Below are 18,474 nucleotides of genomic sequence, written 5' to 3' on the forward strand. Positions count from 1 at the left end.
ATCACTGCCACCTTAGCATCTCCACCACCATAGCCTCACTGCCACCAAAGTTGAGACTCTTGCAATATTGAGTAGACGACGTGTAAGGTGGTGCAATGGATGGAAGCTTTTGGGATTATTACATTTACATTAACATTTATTTATAAAGCGCCAACATATTCCGCGGCGCTGTACAATAAGTGGGTTACATACATTGGACATACAGAGTAACATATAAAGCAATCAATAACCGATACAAGAGGTGAAGAGGGCCCTGCCCAAAAGAGCTTACAATCTACAATACTGTATATTACCCAGCTAAACCAGCCCTCATGGGCTTCCCACACAAACTTGCTCCTCCTGCTTTTAACATTACCAATGGGCATGAGCATTAACCCCGCTCATCCCTCCATACTACTCCTGGAGCACTAGAACATTATCTGGCCCAGTCCCGGCACTTAAGGGCCAATGCCCAAACCTTTGTGCACTTTTGCTCAGCGCAGAATATGCCAGTAGGGCTTTATAAACAGAGCAGCACAGGGTGGGGCATTTGTAAATGAAACAATCTAATAAAGGCTGGCACTGCTGAGAGTCGAACTCAGGATCTCCTGTTTACTAGACAGGCGCTTTAACCAACTAAGCCACAGCGCCACCTGCTGTAGCTCAAAGGAACATATTCAATATTTTCTAAAGTTCTTGTTGAGAATTCAGTTTTTACATTTGACCTTAAAATTTGTGTAAATCTCAGGGACAAGATAGTTGAAAGCGTCTATTTATTTACAAATGTTACTCACTTTGGAAGATTCAGCGCAACACTAAGGGGCTGATTTACTAATCCACGAATCCGAATGGGAAAAATTCGGATTGGAAAACGAACATTTTGCGACTTTTTCGTATTTTTTGCGACTTTTTCGTAGCCATTACGAATTTCGTGAATTGTCGCAACTTTTTCATAGCCATTACGAATTTCGTGAATTGTCGCAACTTTTTCATAGCCAGTACGACTTGAGCACGTATTGAGCACTCGAAAAAGTCGCAAAATACAGATCATTACGAAAAAAACTCATTCGGACGCTTTTCAGACGTTCGTGGATTAGTACATGTGCCCCTAAGTATTCACATTAGGGCTTCGTATACAGTGGGTGGTTAAAAAGAGACAGCCAGGATGGCCAAGTGGTCAACAACTGCCCCCAGCTATCTCTAACTGCCCCCTAGCTATCTCCAACTGTCCCCTAGCTATCTCATATTGCCCCCTAGCTATCTCATACTGCCCCCTAGCTATCTCCAACAACTGCCCCCTAGCTATCTCATACTGCCCCCTAGCTATCTCATACTGCCCCCTAGCTATCTCCAACAACTGCCCCCTAGCTATCTCATACTGCCCCCTAGCTATCTCATACTGTCCCCTAGCTATCTCTAACTGTCCCCTAGCTATCTCATATTGCCCCCTAGCTATCTCATACTGCCCCCTAGCTATCTCCAACTGCCCCAGCTATCTCTAACTGCCCCCTAGCTATCTCATACTGCCCCCTAGCTATCTCCAACTGCCCCCTAGCTATCTCATACTGCCCCTTAGCTATCTCCAACTGCCCCCTAGCTATCTCCAACTGCCCCCTAGCTATCTCATACTGCCCCTTAGCTATCTCCAACTGCCCCCTAGCTATCTCATACTGCCCCCTAGCTATCTCTAACTGCCCCCTAGCTATCTCCAACTGCCCCCTAGCTATCTATAACTGCCCCCTAGCTATCTATAACTGCCCCCTAGCTATCTCCAACTGCCCCCTACCTATCTCCAACTGCCTCGTAGCTATCTCCAACTGAGATAAATGAGCATATGTATCTTGACATTTGTGAATTTAACCCTTTAAGTGCCAGCAGAATTCCACATTTCAGTTCCCCTCAGTGCCAGACGTTTTGTAAACATTCTGTAACTCTCTCATTTTAGGGGCATTTACTGGGGGAGGGTTAAGTTTAGGTGGGCAAATTATATATCATTTTTCAGGGGAACCTAAGCTTTCCAAATCTGTATTTCTACTTCTGGAACAAGATTTAGAGCTCAAAAGACAAAAAAAAAAGAAAAATTTATATTTTTCATGATATAGGGATTTATACCAGAAACATATTTTATTTTATGGACACAAATACAACTAATTTGGAAAGTCTCGAACGTGCCAATACCTGATATGTATAGTTTTATGGAGATTTCTGACTTCTATAGATCAATAACTCCCAGCAGTAAATTACCAAATTTTCAAAGCATTACAGCAGAATACGGCATACTTTACATTCCAAAGCCAAAACTCCTGGAACATTAGGTTTACCCCAGGAAACCATATATTTTTGAAAAGTACAGATTCTGCCGAATCCAAAATGGGTGACCGTGTCTTTCAACTCCTAAGTACCAAACAGCAATGCTTTCCTGAATTTAGAAGCTTCTATAAAAATTATGGAAATTCTAAAGAATTGCATCAAAGGTTCCACTTTCAATCCCCAATAACATTAGCGAGGAGGATGGGATTCAAACTCACACATGAAGAGCACAATGGATTAGTAGTCCATCACCCTAACCACTCAGCCACCTTGTCTTTCACTTTGGAGCTAAACCAGCCCTCATGGTCTTTCCACCAAAACTTGCTCCTCCTGCTTTTAACATTACCAATGGGTATGAGCCTTAACCCAGTTCATCCCTGAATCCCTCCATACTACTCCTGGAGCACTAGAACATTATCTGCCCAATCCCAGCGCTTAAGGGCCAATTCCCAAACCATTGTGTGCTTTCGCTTAGCGCAGAATATGCCAATAGGGCTTTAGAAACAAAGCACAGAACAGAATGTGCAAATTAAACTATCCTCCAAAGGCTGGCACTGCTGAGATTCGAACCCAGGACCTCCTGTTTACTAGACAGGGGGTTTCAACCAACTAAGCCACAGCGCCACCTGCTGCAGCTCAAAGGAATGTATTCAATATTTTCTAAATGTCTTGTTAGGAATTCAGTTTTTACATTCGATCATAAAATTCGTGTAAATCTCAAGGACAGGATAGGTCTGTTCTCTGTAGGTATCTGCCAGTTAAAGCATGGTTGAGGATTCCCCTTGAGAAAGGCTCTTTGCCGAAACATTGGGGTAATTCTCATCCTTTGGTGAGTGTATCCGCCAACCTGTGTGACCTTTTTTGTATTATTTGTATTATTTATGTACTGTTTGTAATCTTGTAATTAAAATTGGCTGCTGTTACACCATCTGTATACTATATAAAGGACTATATTCTTCTAAATACTACCACTGTGCCTGTATTACTTTTTGTGTGCAAAACCTCATTCCATTTAAAATTACTGTTTTTGGTGCCCTATATGGGGGTACTGTTTGTTGTTTTTTTGCACCAAAATATCTAGATTACTGTTCTTATGTGTGCGTGAGTGCCCTCCATTTATGTATATTTACTAAATGATTCCCTTTTCTCTGTAATAATAAAACAGTACCTGTACTTGATCCCAACTAAGATATAATTACCCCTTATTGGGGGCAGAACAGTCCTATTGGGTTTATTTAATGGTTAAATGATTCCCTTTTCTCTGTAATAATAAAACAGTACCTGTACTTGATCCCAACTAAGATATAATTACCCCTTATTGGGGGCAGAACAGCCCTATTGGGTTTATTTCATGGTTAAATGATTCCCTTTTCTCTGTAATAATAAAACAGTACCTGTACTTGATCCCAACTAAGATATAATTACCCCTTATTGGGGCAGAACAGCCCTATTGGGTTTATTTCATGGTTAAATGATTCCCTTTTCTCTGTAATAATAAAACAGTACCTGTACTTGATCCCAACTAAGATATAATTACCCCTTATTGGGGCAGAACAGCCCTATTGGGTTTATTTCATGGTTAAATGATTCCCTTTTCTCTGTAATAATAAAACAGTACCTGTACTTGATCCCAACTAAGATATAATTACCCCTTATTGGGGCAGAACAGCCCTATTGGGTTTATTTCATGGTTAAATGATTCCCTTTTCTCTGTAATAATAAAACAGTACCTGTACTTGATCCCAACTAAGATATAATTACCCCTTATTGGGGCAGAACAGCCCTATTGGGTTTATTTCATGGTTAAATGATTCCCTTTTCTCTGTAATAATAAAACAGTACCTGTACTTGATCCCAACTAAGATATAATTACCCCTTATTGGGGCAGAACAGCCCTATTGGGTTTATTTCATGGTTAAATGATTCCCTTTTCTCTGTAATAATAAAACAGTACCTGTACTTGATCCCAACTAAGATATAATTACCCCTTATTGGGGGCAGAACAGCCCTATTGGGTTTATTTCATGGTTAAATGATTCCCTTATCTGACTGGGAGACTGGGAGATCTCCTGCCCAACAGGGGGCGCCTCCTTGTCACACAACGTGAGTTTATCAGGCCTTAGGTTGATAATTAGACTTTACCCTTACCATAACCCCCATCTACCATCGCTTTATCCATTCCGCCCAACTATCTATTTTATTTCACAGTAAAGAGAAAGTCTAATTCAATAACTTTACAGAGATTATCAGGATCTGCAAACCCCCTTTTCTAACCACGTGACATTAATACAGACAGGACCCCCCCATGGCCGCTCCGTGACTGCGCTCCCAATCCTGGCGCAGCTGGAACAGGTTCAACTTGTGAGAAAAACAACATTCCAGTTCAGTTTTCTACTCAATAAAAACCGTACAACCCATTTTTGTTAGATAATGGATTTGGCAAGAACAAGAGAGAATAGAGTACTTCCATACAGGAATATAGGAATGGGCCGTATTTAGCAGAGCGCTGCCTTAATGCTACTGAAAAACATTGAAATGTGAAGCAAAGAAAAAGAAAAAACATTAGGTCTGTTCTTCTATTGAAATAGGTAACTATGGGAGACTGAATTGATGTTTTTCCCTATCTGGAGCTTTCGGTGCTGCCCTTACCGGCCCCGGCACTGACACATCACTAGACATTGTCGGCTCGACTGAAGAAACTTTTATCCATCATTATTTGCCTAATGTCAGTGGGCTGTTTTTGTATTAATGTATCCATATAAGAGCTTACGATCTAAAGGGTTAAAGGAGAAGGAAAGGCTAATAAAGAGTTAACCCCAAGCTGCAGGCATACCTTCAGTTCTCTCAATAGTGCCCTTAAGTCTCAGAAGATCAGAAGTCAAACAGGAAGAAAAAACGCTGAGCTGTGTAAAGAAAGTTCCCATAATGCCTCACTCCTGCACCGACACCGGGACCAAAGGAACATGCTCAGTTAGTAAGACTATGGGGGGAATTCACAAAAGTGCTGATATTCCGACAAAATAAATAGATTTGTCGGAGTTTCCACCTGATTCTCAAACCTCTATCTCCACTTTTGTGAATTTGTCTTTTAAACAGACGGTTTTCAGATTTGGTCGTTTTCCCGACATTTTGTTTATGAATTTGCCTTTAGCTGTTAGTAAATCCGTCGGTGCCACCAAACCCAGTCCCACGGCGACAGGAGCCTCGGGGGGAGGAATTTACCCGCAGGATTTTGTATTTCACTTTGGGGGCATTTCCTGAGGGGTAACTTTAGTTTGCCCAGGGAAACTATACAAAATTTTTTTAGGAGAATCTGGGCTTTCTAATGTTTTCTATATTTCTGTGTAATTCCACTTCTGTAACGATATGTAAGGGTCTAAATACCGTCTTCTCTAGCCCCTACTCATTACTGGGCAGCAGTGGCCCCCACACCAACATGCCCGGTGAATAGAGCTCCAACAGGACTAGGACCCCCCGGGTTTTTATCCAGCACCCTGTTGGGCCAGTCCAACCCTGTACCCCAATATCCCAGTTTGGGTGCCAGTGTGTATGTGCCACCAAGATGGCTGCTGGGAACAGGTGGGGCCAATGCTGTCGGGCAGCTCTGCAGTTCTGGACATGCTATGGGGGCACAGATAAGTTGGGGCAGTTGTCTCAATGATTAAAGAGGGGGCACTGCTGCTAAAACTAAAAATTTGCCTGGGAGGCTTTACTTTTCCTTTTAATAAAAATGTTTACAATATATTCACTCAAAATGTTGTTATTGCCTCACTGATTCAGCTAAAACTCCCATAATCCTGCCAATGTGAGGGGAAAACTTTTTATATATAAGATATAAATTGAATCAGTGTTTTCCTTGTTTATAAAATGTTATTGAGGCTTTTTGCACCTATTGTTCTAGGGTTAGACAGAGACTTGTCCCCTAACAATAGGCTGCTAATCCCCATTAATATGTTACTGATCCCCCAATGGGGCCCCTACCAGAGGTGTCAAATGGAGACTGGGTGAAACCAAACAGAAGAGCTTAGAATTGGTCTGACAGAGTTACACTGAGCTTTACTCCATTTTGAAAATGTCGGGGAAAAATGTCGTTAAAACGTCGTATAAATGTCGTTTAAACGACAGATTCACAAAAGTGTCTGTAAACTGTCTTTCTTTCACCAAAAACGGAAAAGTGGCGGTTGAGTCGGAATTTAGGCGGATTTCTGTTTGTGAATCTGGAGAAAGTGTTTTCCCACCACTTCTGTGAATTCCCCCCTATGAGGAAGCTTCCTGCTGATTGGCTCAGATCTACATTCCTAAGAGGGGGGGAGTGAGCTCTTAGTGTTCTTGAGGGAGGGGGGAGCAGGAGAAGGGAGAGAAGAGAGAACTGTGTGTCTCTGGCACAGGAAAACAGACACAACTAATCTTTTTACAGAGGACTCAGTGCAGCGTTTCTGTGAGTGCTTATGGCTGTAGTTACATAGACCTTTCTGATAAAGAGACTGAGTTTGTACCTTTCCTTCTACTTTAACGGTACATTTGAAACAGAAGGAATATAGAGACAGATATATAGAAATGTCTGAGCAATTGGGATACATTGAATATGCTTCCCTGAACTGATGGGGCTTTAAGGAAGGTTTGATGGTTTGGAAGGAAGGGGAGAGCCTGATGGGTTGAGGCAGAGAGTGCCAGAGACAGACAGAGAGTGCCAGAGACAGGCAGAGAGTGCCAAAGACAGGCAGAGAATTCCAGAGGCAGGCAGAGAGTGCCAGAGACAGGCAGAGAGTTCCAGAGACAGGCAGAGAGTGCCCGAGACAGGCAGAGAGTGCCAGAGACAGGCAGAGAGTGCCAGAGACAGGCAGAGAGTGCCAGAGACAGGCAGAGAGTGCCCAAGACAGGCAGAGAGTGCCAGAGACAGGCAGAGAGTGCCCGAGACAGGCAGAGAGTTCCAGAGGCAGGCAGAGAGTGCTCAAGACAGGCAGAGAGTGCCAGAGACAGGCAGAGAGTGCCCAAGACAGGCAGAGAGTGCCAGAGACAGGCAGAGAGTGCCCGAGACAGGCAGAGAGTTCCAGAGGCAGGCAGAGAGTGCTCGAGACAGGCAGCGAGTGCCAGAGACAGGCAGAGAGTGCCCGAGACAGGCAGAGAGTGCCAGAGAAAGGCAGAGAGTGCCAGAGACAGGCAGAGAGTGCCAGAGACAGGCAGAGAGTGCCAGAGAAAGGCAGAGAGTGCCAGAGACAGGCAGAGAGTGCCCGAGACAGGCAGAGAATTCCAGAGGCAGGCAGAGAGTGCTCGAGACAGGCAGAGAGTGCCAGAGACAGGCAGAGAGTTCCAGAGACAGGAAGAGAGTGCCCGAGACAGGCAGAGGGTGCCAGAGGCAGGCAGAGAGTGCCCGAGACAGGCAGAGAGTGCCAGAGACAGGCAGAGAGTGCCAGAGAAAGGCAGAGAGTTCCAGAGACAGGCAGAGAGTTCCAGAGGCAGGCAGAGAGTGCTCGAGACAGGCAGAGAGTACCAGAGACAGGCAGAGAGTGCCCAAGACAGGCAGAGAGTTCCAGAGGCAGGCAGAGAGTGCTCGAGACAGGCAGAGAGTACCAGAGACAGGCAGAGAGTGCCCGAGACAGGCAGAGAGTTCCAGAGGCAGGCAGAGAGTGCTTGAGACAGGCAGAGAGTGCCAGAGACAGGCAGAGAGTGCCCGAGACAGGCAGAGAGTGCCAGAGATAGGCAGAGAGTTCCAGAGACAGGCAGAGAGTTCCAGAGAGAGGCAGAGAGTGCCCGAGACAGGCAGAGAGTGCTCGAGACAGGCAGAGAGTTCCAGAGACAGGCAGAGAGTTCCAGAGGCAGGCAGAGAGTGCCCGAGACAGGCAGAGAGTGCCAGAGACAGGCAGAGAGTGCCCGAGACAGGCAGAGAGTGCTCGAGACAGGCAGAGAGTGCCCGAGACAGGCAGAGAGTTCCAGAGACAGGCAGAGAGTGCCCGAGACAGGCAGAGAGTGCTCGAGACAGGCAGAGAGTGCCAGAGACAGGCAGAGAGTGCCCGAGACAGGCAGAGGCAGGAGAAGTCTTGCAGTTGGGAATGGGATGAAGTCATCAGAGGAGAAGAGAGGTGTATATAAACTTTTGAATGACCCACCAGAAGTGGGATCCCTTCTCCATATTTTCTGGACTTGCCCTGGGACACAGCATTTCTGGGACGAGATAGTCCCGTTACTAACAATATTAACAACCCTTTCCTTGCCTAAAAGCCCACTCACATTTCTGTTGGGCAGACCATTCTCTAAACTCCACAAACAGTCCCAAACCCTAGGACAGTATATCATGTCCTCACTGCAGCTCGGCTGGCCCTAGCCAGCCAATGGAAATCCATAAATCCCCCTACATTACATGGGGTATTGGTAAGCAGGATATCACTAGATATAAAAACTAGATATAAATAAATAAACTAGATATCTGAGGATCTGGCCTGTTTGGGAGCTCAGAGGCCTTTCAACTCAAATGGTTTAGGGGCACGTTTACTGACATTTCTTTTTTTCTGGCCTTGAAAGTTGTGTAAACTCGACAATTGAACTTGATCGTTGTCACGATGAATCATTTGTACCAAAATTTGGAGTTTACATTCGAAAATCCCAAATTTGTTGAGTAGAAAGCATTCGATTCCATGAATCCTCTTGATTTTCCAAAACAATGAGTTTCATTTCCCCTTGAAACTGGGTGAAACAGAAAACAATGATGGGATTAATTTCCCCTTGAAACTGGGTGAAACAGAAAACAATGATGGGATTAATTTCCCCTTGAAACTGGGTGAAACAGAAACAATGATGAGATTCATTTCCCCTTCAAACTGGGTGAAACAGAAAACACTGATGGGATTAATTTCCCCTTGAAACTGGGTGAAAAAGAAAACAATGATGGGATTAATTTCCCCTTGAAACTGGGTGAAACAGAAACAATGATGAGATTCATTTCCCCTTCAAACTGGGTGAAACAGAAAACACTGATGGGATTAATTTCCCCTTGAAAATAGGTGAAAAAGAACACAACGAGGGGAGTAACTTCCCCTTGAAACTGGGTGAAAAAGAAAACAATGATGGGATTAATTTCCCCTTGAAAATAGGTGAAAAAGAACACAACGAGGGGAGTAACTTCCCCTTGAAACTGGGTGAAATAGAAAACAATGATGGGATTCATTTCCCCTTGAAACTGGGTGAAAAAGAAAACAATGATGGGATTAATTTCCCCTTGAAACTGGGTGAAAAAGAAAACAATGATGGGATTAATTTCCCCTTGAAAATAGGTGAAAAAGAACACAACGAGGGGAGTAACTTCCCCTTGAAACTGGGTGAAATAGAAAACAATGATGGGATTAATTTCCCCTTGAAACTGGGTGAAAAAGAAAACAATGATGGGATTAATTTCCCCTTGAAACTGGGTGAAACAGAAACAATGCCCAACCCCCAAACCCACCCCGACAGATTCTGCCGAATCCACCCTGATGGATTCTGCCCAACCCCCGAACCCACCCCGACGGATTCTGCCGAAACCCGAAACCCACCCTGACGGATTCTGCCCAACCCCCGAACCCACCCCGATGGATTCTGCCCAACCCCCAAACCCCCCGATGGATTCTGCCCAACCACCCCGACGGATTCTGCCCAACCCCCGAACCCCCCAATGGATTCTGCCCAACCCCCAAACCCCCCGATGGATTCTGCCCAACCACCCTGACGGATTCTGCCCAACCCCCGAACCCACCCTGATGGATTCTGCCCAACCCCCGAACCCACCCCGATGGATTCTGCCCAACCCCCAAACCCCCCGATGGATTCTGCCCAATCACCCCGACGGATTCTGCCCAACCCCCGAACCCACCCTAATGGATTCTGCCCAATTCCCGAACCCCCCCAACGGATTCGGCTGAATCCGAATCCTAATTAGCATATGTTAATTAAGACCAGGAAGGGTTAAAAATTGGCGCGCAGGAAAATTACCCCCCACCATTTAACCCTTACGAATGCTAATTAGGATTGGGATCCGGTTCGGCCCGGGATCAGTGCGTCCCCTATCTCCAACTGCCCCCAGCTATCTCTAACTGCCCCCTAGCTATCTCTAACTGCCCCAGCTATCTCTAACTGCCCCCTAGCTATCTCTAACTGCCCCCAGCTATCTCTAACTGCCCCCAGCTATCTCCAACTGCCCCCAGCTATCTCTAACTGCCCCCTAGCTATCTCTAAGTGCCCCCAGCTATCTCTAACTGCCCCATAGCTATCTCTAACTGCCCCCTAGCTATCTATAACTGCCCCCTAGCTATGTCTAACTGCCTCCTAGCTATATACAAAAATCCCACAGACTAACAGAATTGTTTTATTTGAGTAGAATCTTACCCCCTATTTAGGTGGGTCCAGGTGCTCATGCCCCAGACCATCAGCTCGGGGAGTCATGCAGAAACATACAGGAACAAATAGGCAGGCACATCTGGGGTCCCTTTTGCGTCAAAAAAGTTGTCAAGAAGCAGCTTGTAGTGTTGATAAAAGTATCAAAATGTATTTATTCCATAAAAAACAACTGCAAAAGCCTTACGTGTTTCGTACCTACCAGGGTACTTAATCATAGGCTAATTCACACATGAAGACACAAATTATTTAAAGGCACAATGACCAATCAGAGGAATCCTAAGATGGGCCAATCACATTGCATTATAAATTAACCAATCAATTGTGAAAGAGTCACAAATGGGCCAATCATATTCTAGACAGGATAAGAGGTGACTCATAATGAACTAATTCAATTGTATTATATGGTGCCTCTATCCAGTAGAATGAACACAGTTGTTAAAGATTAAAGTGTATTTCTTGAATAAAGTAACATGTCTATCATCAAAGTTACATTAGTATATCGCTTATTGGACAAATCAAACATAACAAGTAACATCATATTCGTAGTTGAGGCCGTTAGGTTGTCTAGTCTGCATGTAAAAAATCCATTTGGTTTCTGAGTGATATCCCCTCCACGAATATTTGGAAAAACTTTGCCAATGCCTCCAACGGATAGACATGACAAAGACCTATTAGAACGTTCCGCAAAGTGCTCAGCTACAGTGGTTTTAGAGTGTTCATTTGTTATGCTGAGAATATGTTCACGTATCCTGTCTTTTCATTTTCTGCTGGTTTGTCCTATGTAGTGATGGGCGAAAAGTTTCACCAGGCATGGATTCACGGCGAATTTCCGCGTTTCGCCATTGGAAAAATTCGCCGCACGTCCAAAAATTGTCGCCGGCGTCAAAAAAGAATAGTCGTGGGCGACAAAATAATAGCCGCGGGCAACTAAACAAGAGCCGCGCGACAAAACAAGAGCCGCGCGATGAAACAATAGCTGCGGGCGACGAAATAATAGCCGCGCGACAAAACAATAGCCACGGGCGACGAAACAAGAGCCGCGGGCGACGAAACAAGAGCCGCGCGACGAAACAAGAGCCGCGCGACAAAACAAGAGCCGCGCGACAAAACAAGAGCCGCGTGACGAAACAATAGCTGCGGGCGATGAAATAATAGCCGCGCGACAAAACAATAGCCACGGGCGACGAAACAAGAGCCGCGCGACAAAACAAGAGCCGCGTGACGAAACAATAGCTGCGGGCGATGAAATAATAGCCGCGCGACAAAACAATAGCCACGGGCGACGAAACAAGAGCCGCGCGACGAAACAAGAGCCGCAGGCGACGAAACAAGAGCCGCGCGACAAAACAATAGCCGTGGGAGACGAAACAATAGCCGTGCGACAAAATTATAGCCGCGGGCGACAATTTTTTTTTGTCGCACGACATTTTCGCCGTTTCGCGAATTTTTCGCCGTTTCGCTGATCTTTTCAAAGATTCGCGAATTTTTCAGCGAAGTGAAACGGAACAGATTCGCTCATCACTAGTCCTATGTACTGTTTTTTACATTTTGTGCAAGTAAGTAAATAAATCACATTTTTAGTGTTACAATTTATATACTGATTAATCTTATAAGTTTTATTGGTCATAGTAGAGGTAAAAGACTGTGTTTTTAACACAAAATTGCCCGTAATGCACTGACGGGAACCACATCTGTACATGCCATTAGTGGCTAGCCATGTCTTAGTGGGTGTATCAGCTTGAATGAGACTCGGGGATAGTTTGTTCTTAAAGGACAAGGAAAGTCTAAAAACAACATGAGCTCAATAACTTAGCCTTAACACAGTCCTTAACATATTTCCTGAACTCACCGTGCTGTTGCTTCATCTGGCTCTGACATGGAAAAATCTTGTCAGTAAATGCAGTACCTGCTCCAAGCCTGTGCAGCTTCCTGTCTCACTGAACACAGATTGTCCAGGACACAGACATGCTCAGTGCACAGCAGAGAGCTCCGTTTTTTTTTTTTTTTTCCTTTCAAGATCTGCAGTCTCTGAAGAAATGTTTGACCCCTTAGCCCCGCCCACTTCACTCTACTGTCCAATCGGAATGCTCCTGTGTTTTTTCTAGTCCTGCACAGTGCCTCTGGCTGCATTTGCTGTGCTGAAATCGAGTTGGATAGAGCAGAAAGACTTTCCTGTGCCAATTTGAAACTGCATTACAGACTGAGTAAGTAAAATGCTATTTACTGTCTTATATTACTGCTTTGTAATTGATTTATTAGGATTAATTTCAGGCAAAATGAATAGGACTGTAATCTTTTTAACTTCTGCACAGTTCTCATTCTGCTATATTTTTCATGCTCATCACATATAGTAGTAATTCTGGCTATTAGATAAGTGCATGAGGTGTGCTGGTCACTCTCAGGGGCAATGTTTAGATTTTCTGGCTAAGCCTGTAGTGTGTATATACTGGGCAGTGTTTGTGGGCAATACTGTGTGTGCTGGTCACTCTCAGGGGCAATGTTTAGATTTTCTGGCTAAGCCTGTAGTGTGTATATACTGGGCAGTGTTTGTGGGCAATACTGTGTGTGCTGGTCACTCTCAGGGGCAATATTTATATTTTCTGGCTAAGCCTGTAGTGTGTATATACTGGGCAGTGTTTGTGGGCAATACTGTGTGTGCTGGTCACTCTCAGGGGCAATATTTATATTTTCTGGCTAAGCCTGTAGTGTGTATATACTGGGCAGTGTTTGTGGGCAATACTCTGTGTGCTGGTCACTCTCAGGGGCAATATTTTTATTTTCTGTCTAAGCCTGTAGTGTGTATATACTGGGCAGTGTTTATGGGCAATACTGTGTGCTGGTCACTCTCAGGGGCGATGTTTAGATTTTGTGGTCAACACATTTTTGCTATTGTTAAAATTTTTATAAATAGATTGTGGTGTAATGCCATTTCTTCACAGATAAACTACATTATCCTGTTATGATGATGAGACAGCATAGGCAGTCAGGTTCCCTATTTGTACTTACTTTACATTTATAATTGTATATAAAACACATGCTTACTTTTCAGTCAATTATTGGGGCTTTATTCATTTAGAAATGCTTAACCTTCAGTTGTAGTAAGTATTGTCTTTACTAATCAGATAGAGTCAATAATCCCTTTGTAGTGTTCACAAAGGCCAGACAGTCTGCAATGTGATTAGTAATCACAATCCACATCTTTTTGGTTAGGCAAAAGCAGAGGTGTGCTTCAAAGACAAACAAACCAAAAAGATGTGGATTGTGATTGCTAATCACATTGCAGACTGTCTGGCCTTTGTGAACACTACAAAGGGATTATTGACTCTATCTGATTAGTAAAGACAATACTTACTACAACTGAAGGTTAAGCATTTCTAAATGAATAAAGCCCCAATAATTGACTGAAAAGTAAGCATGTGTTTTATATACAATTATAAAAGTAAAGTAAGTACAAATAGGGAACCTGACTGTCTATGTGTGTCAGTGTGCTTCTATTTTTATTTTTTTTACCATAACCATATTACCGTTTCTCATACTTATCACGGTCAGGTTGATACACTATTACCATAGCAACCATAACCATAACTTTATGAAAAATTGATCACCAATCAATATATAATGTAACCTATTTATAACTGTTAAACTTTTATATACTTAGAAATGTTGTTTTTTGATAATTGCCACACTGGACTGCTTGTACTTCTCCTCTTGTATAAACATTGTTGTTGAAAGTAGCAGATACACATAATAGTTGGTTCAAAAAACTGACTGCATAATAATGGTTTTTACTAAATAAGTCTACATTGTGTGCAAGCAAGCCTGATGCCTTTTCAAGTTTATTAGCAGGAAAAGACTAATAGTACAGGTATTGGACCCCTTATCCGGAAACCCGTTATCCAGAAAGGTCCGAATTACAGAAAGCCCGTCTCCCATAGTCTCCATTTTAATCAAATAATTCAGAATTTTAAAACTGATTTCTTTTTTCTCTGTAATAATAAAACAGTACCTTGTAATTGATCCCAACTAAGATATAGTTAATCCTTATTGGATGCAAAACAATCCTATTGGGGTTAATTAATGTTTTATTGATTTTTTAGCAGACTTAAGGTATGGAGATCCAAATTATGGAAAGACCCCTTATCCGGAATACCCTTGGTCCCGAGCATTCTGGATAATGGGTCCTATACCTGTACAATAATTGATGAATATTGCCAAGCATTTATCTGTACCCTGAAAATTAGCCGTGTGGTATTATTTTTAGATAAGGAGTAAGTTATTAGAAAATAATGTGATAAATGTATCTTTATAGTAATGGTAGTACTGCAAACACCTTATTACATGATTAGTATTGTTAATAACACTTTTTACCAATTCTGTTTCAACAGATCCCTGATAAAATGCCATACTGCATCGTGAAAGGGTGTCCTCACCGAACAGGTCAAAAAGTGAAATATCCCGATGTGGTTCTACATCCATTTCCAAGTGATATTCATTCAATTAAAAAATGGTTAATGCAAACCGGACAACATAATGAAGATATCGATACCTTATCCGAAAGGATTTTTAACGGAAAAAAAAACAATACTTTTAGAATGTGTTCTACACATTTCACACCTGACTCTTACATGATGAGGGGTTCAAGAAGACTTCTAACACCAACAGCGGTTCCCACTCTTTTTGCAAATATACCAACTCCAGCTATTATTAATGTTCCTTTGGAAGCAACTCTGCCTTCCCAAAAAAGGAGAAGAGTCGATGACGAGGAAGCATCCACCTCCACACAATTGGTCCGAATTGTGTCACATCTTATCACTGTAGCAACACAAACTGAATGTTATACAAAGACTTGCTCAACAATGACATCAAGAAGGATGTTTTCTCGTCAAGCAAGTACGCAAACGACTGCAAATGGAGGAAACGTAGTTTCTACACAAACGGAAGATATATATCAAGCTGATGTAGTGCAAGTTAGAAAGGATCATACTTATCCAGTTTGTTTTTCTACACCTTTAAAAACTACACAGCCAGTTACTGATATATTATCTGCATCTCCCATTTCAACAACCTTACAATCTCAGGAGAACCCAGAAACACCATTGAAAGATCAGGGTTCACTCATTACACACCCATCCTCAATATTTTCATCACCTACAGTAACAGAACCTAGAGATACTACTTTTGAAATATCTGAACCATCATCTTCTGAAAAATCAGAAGAAGAACAAGAAACTACGAAAAGTGGGCCATCCAAGTATTTCAGAGCGAGAAAATTTCTAATCTTTGAAGACAATTTAGATGCCCTACTACATCTTGTCAGATGCCAGCATGCAGTAAAACCACCATGTCAGGCACCTATAGTAGAAATTAAAAAAAGTACTGACGGAAGCTTACTCAAGGTTCAATTGTGTTGTATAGATGGACATACTTCTTTGAAATGGTTTTCACAGCCTGTGGTGGACCAAACATCTATTGGAAATGTAGCTCTGGCTAACGCTATCATTCTCAGTGGTTCAACATATAGAAAACTGAGAGATATCTTCACCATTCTCAATGTACCCTTTTATTCCCATACCACGTTTTACCACTATCAACGAAAATTTGTTTATCCAGCAATAGATATACAGTGGAAAAAAGAACAGGCTGCTATAATGAAATCGTTATCAGGACAATCCGTCGCCTTGGCAGGCGATGGACAATATGATAGTCCTGGACATTCTGCCAAATATTGTACATATTCAATGATGGACCTTATGTCCAAAAAAATTGTCCATTTTGAAATTGACCAGGTCGGTCCTGGCAAAAATGCAAACAAACTGGAACCATTAAACTTTGAGAAAGCATTGAACTGGTTGATCCATGAAAAAGTTGATGTTAAGATAGTTGCTACAGACAGGCACAACGTGATCAAAACTATCATGTCAAGTACATTTAAACATATAGACCACCAATTTGATGTGTGGCATCTGTGCAAGAGCATACATAAAAAATTATTGGCAGCAAGCAAAAAAAGGAATTGCCGTGACATTGCATCCTGGATCAGTCCCATTACCAATCATTTGTGGTGGTCATCACAAACCTGCAAGCAAAACGTCAATGTTCTGATCGACAAATGGAAATCATTACTATTCCATATTGCCAACAAGCACACTTTTAAATCCCTGCGATACTATAAAAAATGCCAGCATCGACGGCTGACTGCAGCACAGAAAAAAGATATCAGGTGGATTGGTTCAAATCATCCTGCACACAACAGTCTCAAACTTATTATTAATGGCAATTCACTGTTACGTGATATTGGTAAAATTGAGAAATTCTGCCACACCAGTGATTTAGAAAATTTCCATAGCAAAGTGCTGAAATATAAGCCCAAGAGATTATGCTTCAAAATGGATGGGATGATTGCCAGAACAGCACTAGCGGCTTTGTCACACAACAGAAATGTCAACAGACAACAGGCTGTTGTAAAATCTGGCAAAAAATCAACCTTGGCTGTAGGCAAAAAACGATTTAAAATTGTGTTTCCTAAGCAAAAAAAACAATGGGTAGCCAAACCAATATATGAGGCACTTTTGGATGAACACCTTTTTGAGATCATGTCAGATTCAATAAAAATCTTGAATGGTGAAATCACCCATGAATGGCTTTCTATGTCAAAAAGGATGCCCAAAAATATTGCTACTTGTGAAAGACCAGCAAAATCTGAAGTAATTGAGCAATATTTGTCACGATTTGAAAAATCCTGACATATGTCAAAGGACTAGCAACGTGCACATAAATATTCCATATTACCTTTACAGTAATGTAAATAAGTAATAAAAGTCATGAGACAAATATTTTTTACAATTTACGTTTTTTTATATAACAATCATGTGTTGGATATTACACAGTAGTCCAATACATTCAAACAACTGAAAAGACTTTGTTTGCCAAAGTAAAATATTTTGTTTCAAAATAAAACTATTTACAAATGTATTAATGGTGCTTTGCATTTTTTTTTTCAACTGTCATCAATACAATTTTATGATGTAATTTACATTGTACAGGTAGGGGACCTGTTATCCAGAATGGTCGGGCTACAGAGTACATCTATTTCTGAAAATTGGAATCTTCATTCCTTATTTATACTATAAAAACAGTAATCTAAGGTATGAAGATTCAGATTTTCAGAAAAATACTTTATCAGGAAAAATCTGTAGCCTGAACATTTATGAAAACAGGTCCCATACCTGTCAAAAAAAAAAAAAAAACCTGTATCTCTTCAACATACACTTAAGTTACTAAAAACAATGATAAAGTGCACAACCTTTATTTTTAATTAACTGTAATGAAAGAAACATGTAGAAAACAATTAGTCGGTGTCATAAGCCATATCTTCGGCAAAATAGTCACGTGCACTTAGAAACCCGGTATATTTGCCCTTGGGATCTGGAAACTTGCTTCTTATTTCCCGAACCACACAGGATGGTATTGGCTTTCTGTTGCGAAATCCCAAGAATGTGTAAATCCAAACAGTGAATGCTCTATAGGCTATTTTACGCATCGACCTGAAAAATAAAAATCTTATTTGTTATATATACAGTATAATACACAACAATTACATTTAGAAAGAGTATACGGAAAATATACTATACATTATTATAAAGGGATACAATAATTATGTTGAAAAATGCCATATCAGGGTTTTCATTACGTTTTAGAGGTGAAGAAACATTTTATCCACTGTGTGTGGTGGTGGAGGGGAATGATAGATTACTGTGTACCTTGGAACGTTGCTTCCATGTAGAAAAAAATGAACCTGACTGCATTTGTTATCGACAA

At 42.0% G+C, this 18,474-nt stretch overlaps 1 protein-coding gene and 1 non-coding gene across 3 annotated transcripts; one reads left to right on the forward strand and one right to left on the reverse strand.

The window, feature by feature from the left end:
• Positions 1 to 556: 556 nt before the first annotated feature.
• Positions 557 to 630, reverse strand: trnat-agu. Its single transcript has one exon. It is a non-coding gene; the product is annotated as a tRNA-Thr (tRNA).
• Positions 631 to 12,724: 12,094 nt separating this feature from the next.
• Positions 12,725 to 17,628, forward strand: LOC108644833. 2 transcript variants are annotated; one of them, XM_031899568.1, is made up of 3 exons: positions 12,725 to 12,860; positions 15,042 to 15,219; positions 15,254 to 17,628. In XM_031899568.1, exon 3 carries the CDS (start codon positions 15,282 to 15,284, stop codon positions 17,397 to 17,399), a length of 2,118 nt encoding a protein of 705 aa, XP_031755428.1. In that variant the 5' UTR covers positions 12,725 to 12,860; positions 15,042 to 15,219; positions 15,254 to 15,281; the 3' UTR covers positions 17,400 to 17,628. The 2 variants fall into 2 exon arrangements, with proteins under 2 accessions (XP_031755428.1, XP_017945200.2); XM_018089711.2 differs by having other exon boundaries at positions 15,042 to 17,628.
• Positions 17,629 to 18,474: the final 846 nt, after the last annotated feature.

The sequence above is a fragment of the Xenopus tropicalis genome, chromosome 3, assembly GCF_000004195.4.
Source record: "Xenopus tropicalis strain Nigerian chromosome 3, UCB_Xtro_10.0, whole genome shotgun sequence".
Classification (NCBI taxonomy): Eukaryota; Metazoa; Chordata; class Amphibia; order Anura; family Pipidae; genus Xenopus; species Xenopus tropicalis.